The following is a 19,902-nucleotide window of genomic DNA, read 5'->3' on the forward strand; positions in this document are numbered from 1 at the left end:
CAACTTGCTTCAATCCTCTCCTTCTTTGTTGTGCTTATGCAGGACAAAAAAATTAAATTGAAGATATTTTTTGTTTAATATATTTAACCCCTTTCTCCCCCTAAAAAACCTCACCTTTTTTCTTTATAAACATACACATTTCTGTATGTTCGGGGGGGCTCTAAATACTGAACTTGTCATTCATTTGCCTTTTTTTCTTTTTATCAGCAAAATGCAGTGGGATGAATGTTGTCCAGATTTCTGGGTTAAAAAAAACAAAAACCAAAACAAAACCAAACTTTTAGCTCTTGAATTATTGGAAGGAAATTCCAGTATTTTTAAGGGTTTGTATTGCAGTTCAGTGCTCTGAAAACCGAGGAAGTTCTGAAAAATGCTGTTGTATAGGGACTGCATTTTTATTTTGCCATTTTTAGCAGCTTAGTAGAAAAACGAAGCTGAAGTAGCAATCTTAGCTATCAGCATTACGTTGCATGGTTTTGAAACAAGGAGTAGATGAAACCTTCCACATATTTTAAATTTTGAGATTTGTAGAATAGAAAAGAAGCTTTTAAAAATGTTTTATTTTTAAACCCAGTCTACTCATGGCAATTTTAGTCAATGTTTTGGTGTTTAGTTGTGTAGTTATTCCACTGGCCTGACGCAGTAGCTGTTGGATGGGGGGTGGGGAAGATTTCTTGATTCCTGCAGACTGCTTTTGGCATAAGAACAACTCTGATTATAAAATATCTCATGAGTTTCTGTGACCAAACAGTGAACCTGTGAACTTTTTTCTGCATGCTAGATTCCAGTGTTTATGAAATATATGTAACTGGGGACCGAACCTCCTCTTCACATGATGTAGAATTGGGAACATCCTTGGAAATACTGAGTTTCTTCTGCTTACTTATTGTGCAGATGTGTGTTGGCTGATCCCATCCATCCTAGCTACAGAAATGGTTTTCTGGGCAGAGGGATTTCAGAAAGAAAACCAGATATTGAACTGTTTGATGAAGAAAACTTAAGCTGAATTTTTTACTTTGTGCTGTTTTACCCACAAAAGAAACACAAGTAGAGGAGTGTGAGTTTGAGCACTAAGTGCGTATGTATTCATGCATATCTAGGCTAAAGAGATATTTCTTTGACAGTACTAGTGAAAACAGTGTGCATTGGAATAGAGAAGTGTTAGTATGAGCACTAAGTGTGTATGTATTCATGTACATCTAGGCTAAAGAGATATTTCTTTGAGAGTACTACTGAAAACAGTGTGCATTGGAAACATGTTATTCTTTTCAGTTGGCAAAAATGACCCCATTCCTACGTGAACTATAGCCAGGATTTTGTTCTACGTGCTGCTAAGTTTCCCGTGATCACTGTGTGCTCTTTTGTACCTCAGATTCTGAAGTTTAAACAGAAATACTTAATGTTCCTGATATGATCATAGCAAAATTAGCTGTTGTTCATTTTGCCTAATGACTTTCCATTCCATGTTTACTTGAACGGCCCTTCCAGTGAAGCTGCCTTTGGCAAGTACCTTTGCTTTGTAAACTCCGGTGATGCCAACAGCAATTCACTTTGCAGAAGTTTACCATATAAACACCAGAAAATTATTACCTAGCAAGTGACTACCTCATTTATAGTACTTTATTCTTGGAAACAGGAGTAATACTTTAATCCTCTCCTTTCCCCTTTTTGGACTTCAGCTTTTGGCAGCTGCCTTGGCACCAGCTAGCACCCAGCACAGTATGTCACTGACAGTTACAGAATTAGCAAGTGTGTTTTCAGTAAACAGTTGCAGTAATTGCATGTATCTTCACTATGCAACTGGTAATAAAAGTTTGAGCTTTTTATGACACATTGGCAAAACAATCTCATTCTTTGTAGTATTTTCTTATTAAAGATGGAATTTAAATGTTTTTGCACAGTCCCAGAACTGAAGACTGTGACAAAATAATCAAAAAGTTAGGGGAACTAGAGCAAAACATATGTATTTCGCCTTTAGAAGTGATGCAAATGGCATTGCACCCATTGTCACAAGATGATGCTTGTATAAGCTGATTTCTTTATAAAGAAAATCTTGTGGATACGGTGGTAGTGATAAGCAACAGTGGTAGGAAAATGAGGAAGTTTATTTTTAATTTTGTACATGATGTCTTTAGAGTTCTTGCAAGTCAAGTATTAGGAAGGAATGTGATTTTATAAAAAGCTTTTTAAAGAGAGGAGCAGTATCCAGCCTTGTCAAGTTAAAATGAAGCTCGTTATGCTGTTTTATTATATAATCTGGAGAGGTGATATAATTGAGATATTCATGCAGTTTTATGAGCCTTACAGTTAATAACAGCTTATGTGGTTACTTCTATATGATCATAATGTTCTTTTCTTGTAAGCCAAGGCTTTGCTTTTTATTAAGTATTTTTCCTATTACTAGTGAAGCAGTTTATTTCAGTGTTACCATTTGACAAGAGGGAAGGAGCTGATGGAAAGATTAGAATTGGATGTCAGTGGATGGGGGCTATTTGGCAGGAAGCTTCTTCTAGGGAAGGTGTTCACCATCTCTCCAAGGCTTGGAAATCAGCTACGTAAACAGATTGGGAAAGACATGCCTTCAAAATTAGTGAACCTTTGCTATGCAGAGTGAAAGAGATGGTTTTCATCTTTTGACATCATAGGGCCCATCCTGCCAAATGTCATCACATATTTTCCCTTCTTTGCTTTTGTCATGAACAATGTTTGATGTGTGAACAAACAATTCATAAATACCTGTGTACCGTGCTGCAATGCTAAACTTTATTTACTGAGCAAGTTCTAACCCATGTCCTCTCCAGTCAAAACAAGAAGAACAGACGTCAGACAAATGCTTGTGGAAGCAGTTTTCTCTGAGGCTATGTACAAGCATTAAAATTAATCACCTCAGCTAAGTCTGCTCTTTATAGCTTCTCGCTTTCCAGTGTCCAAGTTTAAATAGAACTGGTTACTCCAGCCAACCCCAGTTACCTTTTCTGATTATTTGGAGCAGAGATACCTTTTTTCTGAGTTTCCTCTCCAAGCTCACTGCTCCTCTGAAAGCCAGCTCTGCACTGTAAGCTTGCTTGCCACATTCCCTCTACTTTTTCAGTCTAAGCATTTGACACCCTTCAGCTCAGCATTTCCACCTTGTGAAGCAAGCAAACAGTTCTATTCCTTTTCTCTAGGTTTGGGGTTTGTTTTGGGTTTTTGTTGGGTTTTTTTTGATTGGTTTTGTTTTGTTTGTTTTTTTGTGGATCTTTTTTTTGCTTTTTCTGGAATGAAGTCCAGATCCATACTTTTGGTTCTTCATATGTGCAGTTTAGATGTGCTTCACTGTTATTAGGACACAGTTGCCTCTTCGTTATCTGTGCTCAAAAATGAGAGACAACAGTTTCTATGCAAGATGCGAACTAGCCATCATTGCAGCTAAACAATACAGATATTGCAGCCTGTGGAAGTGCCAGGCCTAGAGAAGGTAGCAGTACCTACATACATATCAAACATGTACAGAGCCCAAGTTATGTACACATGAAAGTGAAAAGTGACCCAAATAAAAGTTGGTGTCCTTTTCCCAATTTTATTATTGGTTTAACTAAATACTTCGGCTTTTTTTCTACCAGCATTTCTCTTTTTATACCCATTGGTCATCAGAAATGCAGTAACATTACTATAACTAAAATACAACAATTTCTTGCATTTAAAGAAGTAGGTGACTTTCAGGTGAAACAGGTCTGGCTTTTTTGGTTTCTAAATGGGATGTCTGAATACTCATTATGGTAAAGTGTAGTGACACATGGAATGCACGTTCTAGGTACTTTTAAACATGACATCTCTTAAAAGGCTCCTTTTGCCTGCAAGAGGCTGGATTTGATCGCCAATATGTTCCTCTCTAGTTATGCATTACTTTGCAGGGGGGAGGGAAAAAAACCCGAAGAGAGAGGACAGAATATTTTTCAGTTTAAAAACCTGCTTATTATGTGGGCAAGTAAAGTTATGGTGCAAAAAATCTTAAAGGAAATATACTATTTCTTTAAAAGAGATACAGTAATTGAGTATTGATGATCCTCCCAGAAAATAAATTATAGAGGCAACCAGAAAATTATATAGAGTGAGTCTTGTAAATCAGGGTGGTAACTGGTGATCTGGGTTTTTCATAATGCTCTATTTCAACAAAAGGCATCAAACAATTTTGTTTGTTTATTTTTGTGACTGCAATGCTTGTTTTTAAGTAGTACAAAAGTGTTGCTGTTGGAACTTATTTCTTTATAAAGCAGGTATCAATGGCATTGAATATATATAACATCCCTAAGTAAGACCAGTCATTTTATACCTCTGGTCTAGTATGAGCATACCTAGCATGAAATAGTTTAGATTGACATCTCAATCAAATGACAAGCAAATGTTCAGACCATTAAGACTGCAAACAAATGCAGTCTTTTTTTTATTATTATTTGACCTTTTTTTAGCTCATCTTTGAATTTGTTCCTGATGATTCTTGTTGCCAACTGTAGTTTTAAGGGAAAGAAAACTTGTGTTGGCTGGAAGTTTATCGGGAGATTTGGGTCATTTTGGGTTTAGCAGCTTGCTGATGTTCTGTAGTATACTTCGTAGAGAAGAAAGCAGAAGACTGAAGAAGTCTGGGTGCAGGTTGTCTTCACATTTCTGATCTCATGATTGTATTTGCTTGTGGTGAAATCCAGTCCCTGTCAAAAAGACGTTGTTTTGTATAAAGTGCTGCACAGAGTCACTTGGATTCATTACATGCAAGTCTTGATGCTGTCAACAGATTAATTTAGGTGGTTTGATAAAGCATTAGCTGGTTATCTGAAATACTACTTGATGTAACAAAAGAGAGAATAGGTTTTTTTAACTCCTGTGTCTATATGCAATCTCTGTGGCCTATGTACATCCTTTGTTCTTAGTGATTTAGCACCCTTCAAAAACTGAGGCTCCTTACAAGAGCCGCTGTTTGTCTGAATGTATCCTAATCCTTGTCCAGGAATTGCTTCTTACCTGAACTGCTGGGTTAGCCTTTTTTTTTTTTTTTTTAAGAATGTCATTGTCATTTTGATCTTACAAAGCTTTTTTGTCCTTAGGTTTTTGAGGCTGGTTTTTTTGGTGGTGGTTGTTTTGTTTTTTTGGTTTGGTTTTTTTTTTGCCTGCTTACATGTCTCATTTCATTTATGGCCTCAGTTTCAAGTGTGCTGGGACAGAATAGCCTACACTTCCCCATGGTGTGGCCCCTCTGACACCTCTAGAGTGCCTTGCAAATGGATGGGGTGGCACTGGACACATGTATAACATTAGCTCGCTCGGCACTGCTGATGTCCACATTGGCGGCTCTGTCCAGCCAGCCTGCACAGTGGTGAGGCTGTGCCCCTCACCTCCCAGCTCCTCCTGCACAGCAGATGGAGTGGGGGAAGGCTGGGATGGCACCAGGGGCTGGACCTGGACCACTGATTATGAAGATCCCTACTGCTTTCCAAGGGCCTTGCTACATCTCCATTGGATAATACTTGAAAGGGTGGGTAAAAAGCCTTGAAAATGTTTAAGAAAATGCTTAATAAAGAGTTGGTCTTTGTGTTCCCAAAAGCCTGTTTGCAAGGCATACTAATATAACAGGTCAGTACCTTCTTTCTTTCCCTGGGCAAAACATTTGTGCTGTCCTTCCCCACTGAGCCTGTAATGAAACAGGAGTTCTCAGCCACCTCCAGAAGGTGGTACTATGCTGGCTCTTATAGCCCCGTGGCTGGCTAGTGGCCTCCAGTGCCAGCTGACAAAGAGCTCTGCCTTATGGTTCCCTCTGACATCCTCTGACACCAGCCCAAGATGCCTAGATTACAGACGAAAAATAAGCAACATCAAGAGGAATCTCTCTGGATGTGGATGTTTCCCCCATGTTTTGTGGTTTTCACAGTTAGGTTTTAGGTTTTTTTCCCCTCTCCTCATCTAATGAAGTTCTGCATCCCCAAAGTACATTTGGCCATCCTTCTCCACGTTATGTGGAATTTGGGCTGTTTGTTTATTCTAACTCCTCCTAGCCTGCAACAATGTCATGCACTGTGAAGACTGTGGAAGGACATGTTTCTGTTGCAGAACCAGGCAATTGTTGCTGTGGAGAAAGAGCTCTGTAGTAGGGAGTAAGTATTGCATAGGAACTTGCTTTTCTCATTGCTATTCAGAAGACATTTTAAGAATTTACAGAGAAAACAGATCAACTTCTGGATTATGTTGGCACTTATCGACCCTGTACTGTATTAATGAAGGCTTTTTGCTGCAGCAGAAGGGCTTTTTCTTTTCTGCAGGAGTATAAACTGCCCCTGGCCCAGCTACCTTATAAGCATGAAAGTGTGGAAGTTAACCTTCATTTCAGTTTGTCATTCATTAAGTTTACTTTGGATTAAAATGTATCCTTGAATATTTTTTTTTTTTGGTGCTTTAATCATTCAGACTGAATGCTTAAAGTTCCCTTGAATATTTTTTTGTGTGTGTCTTAATTGTTCAGAATGAATGCTTAAAATTAATCTCACTCTATGGATATTTCAGTATCTCCATTCATGGAATAAAATTTTTATGATTCTCAGCCTCTCTGTTTAGAGCTAAGGCACAGCGTTATTCTTAAATCACTTGTCATGAGTTGCTGTCTTCTGTTGCACCACAATATTCTAAAGACAAATAACCATAGAAATATTTTCATATAAATCCTGCAAAAAAGTTATTTCATATTTATAAATTTGAATATGAATATTTATAACAGGATTTCCCTTAATTGTTGTATCTTTTTCGTAGCATTATATATATGCAGCGACTAGAAATATGATGCCAGTATGATAGTAGTATGATAGTGCTAAACCAGCTTGTAGTCCACTTGAATTATTTTAATGTAATGTCACTGAAATTCAGAATTTTACAGTAAATAGGTCAAAATACTTGTAGACACTGAATCTTTAATAGAAGGAGATCAACAACGGGAAGAATGAATTAAGTAAAAGTACTTGAGTATTAATGATGTTTAAATTGCAAACAAAACTATTATAAACAAATGAAGAAACAGTACTTATGCTATATATGGTGACAAATAAGTATTTTTTTCCACCAAGCATGTTGAATTTTTTTTATGAATTACTTCCCTCAAGTTAAGTTTTACTTAAATACCCAAATATGTGCAGGTCTGTGATAGCAACTGCATTGGATAGTACTTGTACCAGGGTTTGTTGGTGATTTATTCAGTGTTTAAATACATGGTTTCATAAAGAATATTGTGGCTTTTCAAGCAAACGTAATTGTGGTTATTCAATCTAAAATGCCTAGAACCAAATAAATGAACCTCTTTCACTCCACCATAATAAAACTAAAAAAACGTTTTACAGCATGACATTGCTGGCGGTTGATCTAAGTCATAGAATTACTTAATTGTGAATCTGGACAAATTCTATTCATCTGGCCAGCGGTGGATCCCCAGATTGTTGATAATACAAATCTGCCATATTACAATTGTATGTATTACACAGCTGCCATCTTTTTAGTAACATGGATGCATGCAATGATTTGCCCTGCTTACAAAATGTTTGCAAGCATATGTTGCAGAGGTGAGGATAAAGGGCACAGAGCTTATTATGTAATTACTATGCACGCAGAACTGCTGCTTGATTACAGGGGAAGTTATTATTCTGCCACGGCTGTTATGCCAGTGGGCTCATTTTGATGATGCATTCACTTAATGTATTAGCTTTAACCTTTGAAGATTTGATTTAAGTCCTGACTGTGCATCACAGGCCAAGACATATATATTCATTTCCATGTTCTGAGAAGGCATTTTTCCACATGATAAAGGCTTTATGCATGTGTGCTTGATTAGCTGTTGTTGCTTTAGGATATGTGGCTACACATACTTTTGCAGATATGGGTTAACACATATGAATAATATAGACTCATTCAGCATTTTCCTGTTATATGGCTACTTATGGCTGTATTCTAAGTATAAAAATTCCGCTTTCATGAAACGATGTTATTGTTTTCTCCCTTTAAAGAATGATACAGTAGTAAATTTGGGACACAACAGAGGACAGTCAATGGAAGCTTGCCAGCTGCCATACGGTGCTAATAACAGTAATGGTATGCTGTATTGTAAACACAAGACTTCAAGCAATTTATGCATGTATGCAGTTTGACCTTACGTTGCTGTCCAGATTTATAATCACCACATGAATTTATAGAAAGAATTATGAAGCGTTGAGTTTGTTATACATTGAGAAAATTTCAGGCACACCCTAGGTCTCAAATGTTCTAATAAGTCCATCTGGAGCAAGAGATTAATACACCACCATGTGTTAAGAAAGGGTCATGACAAAGGTTGTATATTTTTAGGAGCCATTTTAAAGTCAAGATTAAGATCTGCTTAATTTAATGGAATTGGGGATTGATATTATCCAGCAAGCACTTGGGTTTTCTGTTGGTAGAGTTTGGGTTTTTTTGAGATGAAGGCAGCAAATGTGTCCTAAATATATGGCTGTATGCTCTGTATTCATGACATAGTGTGTTGTACAAGGAGTGCAACAACACTAATACAAGTATTAGTGGGAATAAAAGTTACATCATGGAATATATTGTGTAAGTTATGTGCTTAATCCATCAGTAAGTGTCAGAGGTTTTACCAAGTTACAGAGAAGATCTAGAGAGATGTGGAGCAGAATTACATATATGCACATAAACGTGAGAGTGGTGGTAGACTGTTGTACTCTGAACTTTAGTGGCATTTTCTATAGTACTGTTTACATTTGTCCAGTCTATATTACATTTTACTGTAAAATATGAATGAGTAGGAGAGTCAGTCTTAGTCTTTCAAGCAACACTAATTTGTCTAAATATCACCAGCTTCATTTTTAGTTTAAGCAACATAATTTACTGCGTCACTGAATTCAGTAAGTAATTGACCATATTACTTTCTTCAGTTACCACATTACCAGTTTTGGGCAGGGTAATGAATCTTTACTTACTGCCAAGTATTGCTTTCTGTGAAAGTATTGTTCTTGATGCTGTCGTGCTACACATGCACACTTACTGCCAGAGTTATCAGCCCTTCAGGACTTGGTTTTAGGACTCAGGAACCAGATAACCAAATGCAGCTGGGCCCCTGAAGGGAGGCTGCATCTCCTTTCCTAGGAAGTTTTAGCTACGCCCTGCTGTTTCATCATACCAGCAGCCAGCACCCCATTGCTCGCATCTAAATATCCAAACTGATTTATAATGTCTTTCTGGCTTTGTCTGCTGTCTTCAGTTGAAGCAAGTTCCTGTTAGGCCACAGCAGCTAGCATGATTTTGACTCACGCGATTTCTGTTCTTCAGTCTGTTGGTGATAACTGCTGCTGTATTTGGAAGGCTGAGTGCCTTGAGCTACACCTCAAAGCTCTGGTGATTGGCACAGTTTTGTCTTTTGGTTCATGAAGTTGAGGTGGGAGATGCTGGCAAAGGCAGCGAGTTGCCTCCTTTTGTGGTGGAGTAGGAGCTGAAAAGGAGGGATTGAAGATTACTTACCTTATAATTGTCACATCTCTCAATTCCTTCTTGAGGCACTGTCGTGTGACCTTGGACAAGTTTAGGTGATTATTAATTGCATAGTGGCGTACTCAGGACACTTTGAACAACTATCTAATGGATCATAGAGTGGAGCGCTGTGCCTTTTGCTTGGCAGTGACTCAGTTCTTCAGGCAGCTGGATTAGGACAGTCACGATTGATGTGGTATAAAAATCTCAATTTACTATTTGTAGTGAATTTACATGTATAAAATCTGCAAAATAAATCAGAGTTATTCTAAAAATGTTCTCCTCATCTTTGCTTCCGTAGTACCAGGATACGAATATGCAAGGTGTAGTGTACGAATTGAACAGCTACATAGAACAACGCCTGGATACAGGAGGAGATAACCAACTACTTCTGTATGAACTGAGCAGCATCATTAAAATAGGTAAGAAAGAGAGTAGATGTCTCTGAGTTGTTACTTACACAGCACATTTCTTATGTGGTTTAATTAATAAAGACAGGTATCGAGGGATAACAGTGTTTTCTTTGGATGTTGTCTCAGTATGAAATTACTTTGCCTTCTGTCCCTCAGCGAATCCCTGACTGCACTTGAGTGTATTTCATTTTTGAGTATCCAGTTGCAAAATCAGAGTCCCCTATTAAATGAGCCAAAGAATAGACTATTCTGGTCATGATGGTGTTGCAATGTCAACACTGAAAGTAAAAAAAAAAAACAAAACACAAACCAAAAAAACAAACAAACAAAAAAACCTATCAGTAGTATCACTGCATACTTGAACTCCTTTTGAAAGAAAACTGAGATGCTACTGAAAGGGCAGAACTTTTGTGTGATCTCAAATTACATTTAGTTGTTTAGATAGGAAAAAATGGTTATAATGTAAGTACCTTTTGTGGTAAGAAAACACTATACATGATCAAAAATTTAAAAATAAAAACAACAACAAAAAAAATCCTACTAACAGTAAAGTGTAATTTGGCATCTTTATAACCAGGGTGGATGTACTCAGACTTCAATAGGAAGTATCAGTAGCTTTGTCCAGTATAGATTTCAGTCAGCTCTTTGGAAAGGTTTTACAATCCCTGCTACTTCATCATTTTTTAATGATGACTAATAGTTCTGGTTTATATACACGTTTTTTTAAAAGGATCACTTCTGTTTACTGATTTTGTTTAAGTGTTTATTTGGATATCAGTGTCCAGCTCACAGCAAATCAGACTGTATTTTGTTAATACACAGCAAGTGAGAAACTATAGGAGGCAGGGTCTGTTAATCTTTTACAGTTATTTGTTTTCTTTTGTAAAGCAGATGAGATTATATGTTTAAAATTTCCTTTACAGTGCTCGTTTGCCTCATAACTCAATATGCTTACGTACTTACGTAAAGCTGAAGGATTTAAAATCTGAATGCAAATGCCATGAACTCTCCTTGGTGTTACACAGTTGACAATAAGCAAATAACTACACAGTGCAATTTTTTTTGTTTTGCTGAAGAAATGCACAAAGTCAATTGATTTGATTGCACACAAGTATATTCACTCCCCTGAAATGTACTAAATGAATTATTGTTTTCATTCATAGAAAAAATGGGTATCAGATATGTACATTTACTGGTTAGAATGTTTATTAACTGTTAGGAAGACAGACAGACTTACAGTATTAATGTCTGTTGTGTAAAGTGAAGTAAAAAACGTTGCCTGCTGTATCCTCTTCTGATTTTGAGAGTTTTTATTTTAGCAATAAGTTGTGATGGTTGGTTGGCTTCAAACTTTTGGGAGTTTAAGGAATTTGACTTTACCCTGTTTCATACAGCAATCTGAATCTGGCAGAAATCTGACAAGTATAAACTTTCTGGGTAGCGTCAGTGTTTTTAATATGGAGCAGGTGCAGAAAACAGGAAGTTTGTTTTGAAACATTTTTATGGCAATATTTACAACACTTTATTTTTGCTATTTTTCATCATTTTCTATCAAGGCAGGGACAAACATAGCTAACCATCTACGAATGGTATTTATTTTACTCAGAATTTATGATGTTATCTGGCTGATTATATTGTAAATACATATCCTTATGTTATTTCTATACTGTCATATGAATTAATTTGAATTTACAGACATTAGGCCTCAGAATAAGATGTATAAAGAGATGGTTTCTAATTTTCTAGAATCCTAGAATGTGGTAAATGACAATGGAGAAAACAAGAAATACCTCCTATCTCTAGCTTTGTAGAGTCTGGGAAGTGTCAAGGGACACAGCAGTAGACCTTCACTTTTAGAACTTTTGATGTTTGTCCTAAGTGGAAGTGAATCTGTGGTTTCACCCCAAAGATCTTGTGTCAGTTCAATTTCCCCCTGTGAGTACAATTATTTCTTTTTTTTTTTTTTTTTTTATTGCTTTGGCAGCTACAAAAGCTGATGGATTTGCACTATATTTCCTGGGAGAATGCAATAATGTAAGTATACTGGATTAAGATGCTGATTTTCTGTACAGTTACATGTGCATTTTCCAATTTGACAATGACATTTTGATTTTACTTTGCATGTCATTTAGCAGGAAATATTGCCTGAGTGCTGCATATTACCTTTATGTTATCTTTATTTCTGCAAAATAAAAGTTTGTTGAACATAGTGGTAATGAAAAAATGGTTCCTGCATTTAGATCCTTGGCGTTTTAATTTATTATTTAAATTTTTTTTTCAAGATTTGGCAGTATTGCTGTTGTTTCTCTGACTGTAGCAACTTAACTTGTGATTTAGCCTCATTATTAATTGTCTTTATCAAACAGAAAACAACTTGAATTTACTCTCTGCATAGCCTATATTTTTCACCTAGTTATCCCTGTGATTATTTAAAAAAAATATTATCAGGTCTTCTTTTAACTGTCACCTGCAAATTAATAGTGAGCTAATGTAAATTTCAGATGTAGATTTTAATTAGCATAAAATAAATTTTACATTTAAAATTTATGAATGAAAGTAGCTTGTGATGTAATAATTGGAATAACAGTGAGTCCAATATTTGCTGTTCTGTTATTTGTCATTTAGAACACATTACATTTTTGTCCCAAATAATTTGTACAATTACCATTATACAAGGTTTTGTAGTTAATTCAAATGGCTACCAAGAAGGAAATGCAGTTTATACTGGTCAGTTCCATCAACTTAAAAATCACAATTTGTCAGAAATGTTATGTCTTTCATTGGTTTAAGAAACAAGTTAAATTCTTCTTACTGAAAAATGACTAGAGAGGAAAATATTTTTCTCTTTGTTTTTGTTTCCTTATGTACACAGCCAGTTTTAATAGTTTATTTTTGTATAGTCCATTTGCCAATTTCCTTTGCTCTTTGTGAAACAACTGAATTCAGAAAAGGGAAAGAATTACATTTTTTAAATAATTGAAACAGAAATTAAGTTGTACAAACCTACAGGTGACTTGAGCCTTGCCTGAGAATATTTTTTACTCACTCAAAAAGATAGTGTCTCATTTGAAAGATGTGGAAGAAGACCCGTATAAAAGTTTCCTAAAAGGAATGGAAATGGATTTTGCTTTTTTTGTCATTTAATAATTATTTCATATAGTAAAGATAACCCATTTTTATTATTCAGAAATTGGGTCTGCTCTGAATGCATTATGTAGAAGTATGTAAATAGCATATATTTTTTAATAACCCTTTCACTGAGGGGTGTAATTTATGTAATGTGTTGTTCATCCTTCATGAATACAATCATTGGTTCTCATTAGTAGATGACAGCATCCACTGTCATGGGTGGGGGGTGATGCACATGGTCGTTGAAGAGCTTCCTCCTGCTGCCAAAGGCAGAAGCTTGCAGGAGGTGCAGCCATCCGTTCTGAATGCACAGTGCTGGCCAGCTACAGTGGCAGTAACTGCATGCCAGCTGAGCATGTTCATCGCTAAATGCCTTCTAAAAGATTACAGTAAAATTAACGTTACAGCTGAAGACCTAGAGAATTCCTGTGATGGTGAGGTTACTCCTATTAGTATGGCATAATACGGGGTTCCTCCCAGTCTTCTGATGCCTTGAGGGCATGGGCACTTTATGACCTTCTGGGATTTTTTTTTTTTGTTTTTGTTTCCTTTTTAGTTTTTTTGTTCTTTTCTTGTTTTTTTTTTTTTTAAACAGCCTATTAGGCAATTTAATCTATTTGCTTCTCAGTATAACTCTTTCCTGAAAAAAGTTCCAACCACTAAAAACACACATTGACTTTATTAACCACTACTATGTAGCTGCATCTCCCAAAATGGAATGTTCTTCATGTAGTTATTATAGGGACTGACCCCAAGTCCTTTGAAGTTGGTGCAACATTTTCCATTCACATTAGTGGGCTTTGGGCCAGACTCATGTTTGTAGTCATGTAACTGAATGGTAATGCATTAGCCTACTTTTTCTAAGAAATTATTACTGAAAATTAATTTAAATATCTTGGTCTTCTGAATATTTAAGTTAAAGGATGTGTCCAAGTGAGATTAACCATTGTCCAGCAAATACCAGCCATTTATTTTTATTTGTGTTTATTAAATATCATTTTAAAATAGGAACAAATGATTCTTTATAGCATAATTGGCAGAAAGGAACTAATGCTTTATGGTGAAGTTTCAAAAATTATAAACCCCCATGTCATTAGCCTGGACAAGATAACTGCCAAACAGCTGTGGCCACATGTTGAAGAATGCCTTCTGGTTTTTAGTGGCTTAAAGTTTTTGGTGCTTGGTTTGTGACTTCAGTATCACAAATACAGCAAGATTATTCTTTCTTATCCTTTTTTTTTTTTTTTTTTTTTCCCCCATCATTTGGCTTTTTGTTTCTTAGCTTAAGAAATATACATAAAACTGCTTGTATTTATCTGGTAAGCATCCTTGTGTTTCAGAACTAGACCTGAGGTAATAGTTATTTCCACCATGCTTTCAGAGAAATACTTTGTGCCTGAATACAGCTTTTCTGGAGTATGTGTCTTTTTGAGAATTAGGTGCTGGAGGGGATTGTGTAAAAATGGAAGAATCCTTTTAATAAGTAGATACCTACTTTCTCCTAAATGGTTTCGTAATGTTTAGTAATGTGAGTTCTGACTGTATTCTATAAGGGAACTTGGGATCAAAACTGAAGCAAAAGCATTAACTCAATTTCAGCTCCTGCTGTAAGTATGTGTTGTGCCTGCTTAAAGAAATCAGAATCTGAGAATCTTGACATGAGTTAATCTCAGTTAAAGAACATTTTTGCAATATGAGATTTCCATAACTACCTTTAGCCTTAATTAAAAAGTAAGTTTCTAATTAGGATAGAAGATACCTTCCTTTTACAGAAATTATAGGTATTTGTGAAATGAAAAGCAGCAGATGATTACTCCATACTGTGAGCTGTTATTTTTTAATACTGAGAGAATTGCCTTATCATTGCTTTTTTTTTTTTTTCCCATGGGATACTAAGAATTCATTTTAAATCTTTCTTTTTTAAATATAGATGGCACTTCCCTTACATGAAAATTATATTAGAACTTGAAGAAAATTTGTTTAATGTGAAGAAAAACTAGATTAGCTTGTCCTTTTCTTTTTACAAAACATAGATGAAACACTGGCCTTTAAAGGAGAACCTTGTTTTAGAAAAAATTTCTTTGGAGTATAACAGCACAAATGTGCGTTTGTTAAAATACCTGTCTATATATAAAGTTTCTTTATGGCCTTATTTTTTTTCTCTCTGTTGAAATTTACTGAACTATAACTTGACTTGTATTAGATTTGGGTAACAGCATAAGGAAAAGGTAACTTCTGGATGACAGGTGAGATCAAATGCCTTCAGGATCTTTACTTGGGTGAATTTGCTTGAAATGGAAGATCCACACCAATTGCAGGTTACAGTGCATTTCTGTATTACTCAAAATTGGCGCTAGAATGAGTGTGGCCATTTCAGTTGTTTTAGCAACCTTCTGGTTGTTCAGATTGCCTGGGGGCACTAGCACTTGTAGCGCTTCTCTTCTGATAATATGATTCTGCTTTTCAACTGGTTGCCCCCAAAAGTACCACTCGCATGCCCATCTCCTTCCTTCCTTCCACATAAAGTTGCCCTGTGTATCAGAACCTGCTTTTGCATATGCTCTATTTAGAATCACAGAATCATTTAGGCTGGAAAAGATTAAGGTCATGAAGTCCACCCATTAACCCAGGACTGTCAAGTCCACCACTAAACCATGTCCCTAAGCACTGCATTTACGTGTTTATTAAACACCACCAGGGATGGTGATTCTGCCACTTCCCTGGGCAGCCTCTTCCAATGTTTGACCACCCTTTCAGTGAAAATATTTTTCCTAATATCCAATCTAAACCTCCCCTGGATAACTTGAGGCCATTTCATCTTGTCCTGTCTCCTGTTATCTGGGAAAAGAGACTGACCCCCACCTGCCAACAGGCTCCTTTCAGGTGGTTGTAGAGAGCGATAAGGTCCCCCCTGAGCCTCCTCCTCTCCAGGCTAAACATCCCCAGTTCCCTCAGCCGCCCCTCATCAGACTTGTGCTCCAGACTCTTCACCAGCTCCATCGCCCGTCTCTGGACACGCTCCAGCACCTCTACATCCCTCCTGAAGTGAGGGGCCCAAAGCTGACCGTAGAATTTGAGGTGTGGCTTCACCGATGCCCAGTACAGGGGGACAATCACTTCCCTTGTCCTGCTGGCCACACTGTTTCAGATACCAGCCAGGATGCTGTTGGCCACCTTGGCCACCTGGGCACACTGCTGGCTCATGCTCAGCTGGCTGTCAACCAGCACCCTCAGATCCTTTCCCACCAGGCAGCTTTCCAGCTGCTCATCACCAAGCCTTTAGGGTTGTGTGGGGTTGGTGTGACCCAAGTGCAGGACCCAGCACTTGTCCTTCTTGAACCTCATACAATTGGCCTCGGCCCATCGGCCCAGCCTGTCCAGACCCCCCTGCAGAGCCCTCCTGCCCTCAGGCAGGTCAACACTCCCCCCAGCTTGGTGTTGTCTGCAAACTTACTGAGGGTGCGCTCGATCCCCTCATCCAGATTGTCGATAAAGACATTAAAGAGGACTGGCCCCAGTACTGAGCCCTGGGGAACACCACTTGTGTATAAGGTGGAATGCAGTGCAAAATACTCAGTTACTAGACAAAATGTAACTTCCTATTCAGGGTCAAGTGATCTGAACATACCTGTGCCCATACTGCCCCTGGTTCTTGAACTTTCTCCATATCTAGAAAATCATCTTTGTCCATGGGTTCATGCAGTTATGTAAATTAAATGATTTATTCTTGAGGTATGTAACATCCATTTTGCAAACACTATATGTCAGACATCAGAAACACTTCTAAATCAAACAGGAATGTTTCAAATGTCTCCAGCAAAGGACTTGACTTTATTTCAGTTTTGTGTTTTATTCCTTATGGTTATGAATATATACTTCATAATTCTTATCTTATGACCTTAATTGAATAACTTCTTCACAGGTGACTTAAAGGATTTACTGAAATCCTCATATTGGATGGGGTGCATGTAAATCAATTGCCAAAGTTCCATGCTAGCTGGGTATGGATTTAAGCCTGTAAGCTGACATCTTTACAAGGCAATATTTCTAAAATACTGATCACAGCTACAGAGTTTCTTATTTATTATTACATTACCTGATTCTTCAGATCCATCTTGTATATAGTCCTTACTTGTGTCAGTAATTCACTTCATGATTACATTGTGATTCCTACGTAAAGATGTATGACCTCGGATTTAATAGGCATACACTTAAAGTAGCTTTTATTAGGTCTTGTGAGTGTTACTTAGTTCCTGAAACTGCAGATTGTGTTGACAGATCATCCTTACTTCAGGTAGAAGTTTCCAATAGATATGGTAAGAAATAATTACGTGACCTAACAAATTTGTGCACATATTCTGTGCCTCAAAGTGTATTTTATTAAGCTATTCTAGACTTTCTGGTCATGCAGAAATTGTTGCAGCTTGATGTGCAGTGCCATCTAGTGAATTTGTGGGGTGGGTGATTTGAATTATTAAACAAGATAAAAACATCTACTGTTTGCTAACTGCCTCAGGTTTTTGTGCCAGGCTAAGGCACATTATTTTGAATGTGTAGACAGCTTCTCTGAAATTTGAGTCTTTTAAATATGTTTCCAGGTGAAACCCTTCTAGCTACAAGTCAATTTAGAAAATTTTAGTCTCTATCCTTGAATCAATTCTAACATGTACTCTTTTTCTATATAAGGTAGAGGAAATATGTTGTTTTCTTATGTGCCAGTGAATAGTGATACTCAGCACAGAGGGAAAGATATGGAGGAGTAACGGTGTGTGAGTTTAACTTTGAGTCAATAAATTATCAAACTGAAAAAAAATGGATAAATAAATGTTGATATATTTTAGTGAAATGGACTTGTGGAATATGGTCATGATGAATGTACTGTAGGTAGTAGAATGCAAAACTGGTTAGAAAACTACAGAGACTAGTTGTTTGTGGTTCACTGTCAGAATGGGAGGGCATTTTGCATAAATCCTCAAGGATTGATCCTGGATCTGGTTTTGCTCAGTGTATTCATTAATGCATTGGGTGAAGGAAGAATATAGGCTTATTAAACGTGCATATGACAGGATATTGGGAAGGACTGCAGATGTGTTTGTAGAGAAGGGTTAGAAGTCAAAATGATCTTGGGAAAATGGTCTGAAGAAACTGGCTGGTGATTCAGTGAGGACAAGTGCTGGTGTCTCCATAGATTGCCTCTCTCTGTGTAGGGCAGCTGATGACTTTGAGAAAGATTCTGCAGAGAATTTGAAAGTAAACTTGAATCAGCAATATCATTGCTGTAGCATAAAACCCCCCAAAAACCCACCACCACCAACAACAAAACCAAACCAAAACAAAAAAACCCCAAAACCCAAAACCAACCCACCATTGTACGTAGCAAAAGCAGAAATCTAGCCTTCATGTAAAGTAATTTTCCCATTCCTCTGTCCACTGCTAAGGTCTCAGGTGGAGTAATGTCTGGTTTAAGCACTGAACTTTTAAATAAGGATTGGAAGAGCTGAAGTGAGGCCAGGAAAGAGCAGGGAGAATGGTCAGGAAACAAAAGAAACTGGTATTGCTTGTTCTAAAGAAAAGAAAGTTGAGGGATGAAGACATGCCTGGATAAGGCAGAGAGGTAGGGAATCTCTCTTCTCCATACCTGTGTGTTGCTTTTCAAAGTTCAGGGATCCTCATTCTTGGAGGTGGTTGGGTACTGTCTGGACAAACATATTTCAGAAAAATGTTTAGCTGACCATGCCTTAAAACAGAAGGGATGAAAGAGAGGTATGTCAGCTTAGTTTTCTGTGTCAATAAACTGGTATAACTCTTGTGGTTTTTTTTCAGTTCTGTAAATCAGCTGGAAAGTTTCCAGGAACACAGCACAGTTAGAAATTGATACCATTTAGAAGGATGAAATCATTAAAAAAACCCTCCAAAACTACTAGCTGTTTTACAGTTTATAAGTGCATCATCTTCACTTCACAAGCATGCAACATTTGTATGTACAATGTAGTTTAAAAATGCAAATCTCCTGTCATGTACACTGTCAGTTATCAAAAAAGAAATAATAAGTTTCTAGTTTGTGGTTTGTTTATTTTTCTTCTTTTTATTTATTTATTTATTTATTTTAATCCCTATATGTTTCAGGTAGTAGGATGCCTGCACTTGTGTTTAAACCCAGGACATAAAATTGCAAAGAGCTGTAGACAATTAGCATGGTAGTATTGGCCTATTGCTTCAACTTAGCCAGTTCAGAAATCCAGTATTTTGCCTATGGATACTTTCCAAACCAGCTCTATGTCTTTGGTTTTCTTGGTCACCCTTGCTCATTGTGCTGAGTTTTATTCCTGCAAAAAACTGTTCTTAGGACACAGCCTTTATACCTGTCTGCAAATAATTTTATCATTAGGCTGTGTGGTCTGACATATAGGTTGTTACATCCTTTACTGAGAGCAAAAATCTATTGTTACTGAACAGAAAAGGGCGTGAGCAGGAAAAAACATTAAGCTCACTTAATATCAACTTGCATAATTCCCATTTCTCTTTAATCTTTTTTTTACTAAGCATCAAGTTGTATAGCAATGCTTTAGTATTAAGGCTTTCAGTTAATGACTGTGGAATATTAAATGATTTTCCATTAAGCATTTTTAGGGCTAGTTTTGGCAGCAAAATTCACTGTGGAAGAAACTATATCAGGATCCAGTTGCCTTTACCACCAGAATGGTTTGTCAGCAGTATGCTTGTCACGTGTGTACTTTAATCCTCATTCTAATCATTAAACCTGATTATTCTTATCCAGATCTCTTTTCTGCAAAGAAATTTTAGAAAAAGCAGTTTATGATTGCATATTGGTATT

General features: G+C 36.9%; 1 protein-coding gene across 1 annotated transcript in view; it reads left to right on the top strand.

The window, feature by feature from the left end:
- PDE10A (phosphodiesterase 10A) overlaps positions 1-19,902 on the top strand; it is a 194,471-nt gene that overhangs the window by 116,884 nt on the left and 57,685 nt on the right. Inside the window, exons 4-5 of the mRNA XM_056344009.1 lie at positions 9,827-9,947; positions 11,923-11,972. Of these exons, the coding sequence (XP_056199984.1) occupies positions 9,827-9,947; positions 11,923-11,972 (171 nt within the window). The remainder of the gene's footprint in view (positions 1-9,826; positions 9,948-11,922; positions 11,973-19,902) is intronic.

This window comes from Falco biarmicus, chromosome 6 (genome assembly GCF_023638135.1).
Source record: "Falco biarmicus isolate bFalBia1 chromosome 6, bFalBia1.pri, whole genome shotgun sequence".
Classification (NCBI taxonomy): domain Eukaryota; kingdom Metazoa; phylum Chordata; class Aves; order Falconiformes; family Falconidae; genus Falco; species Falco biarmicus.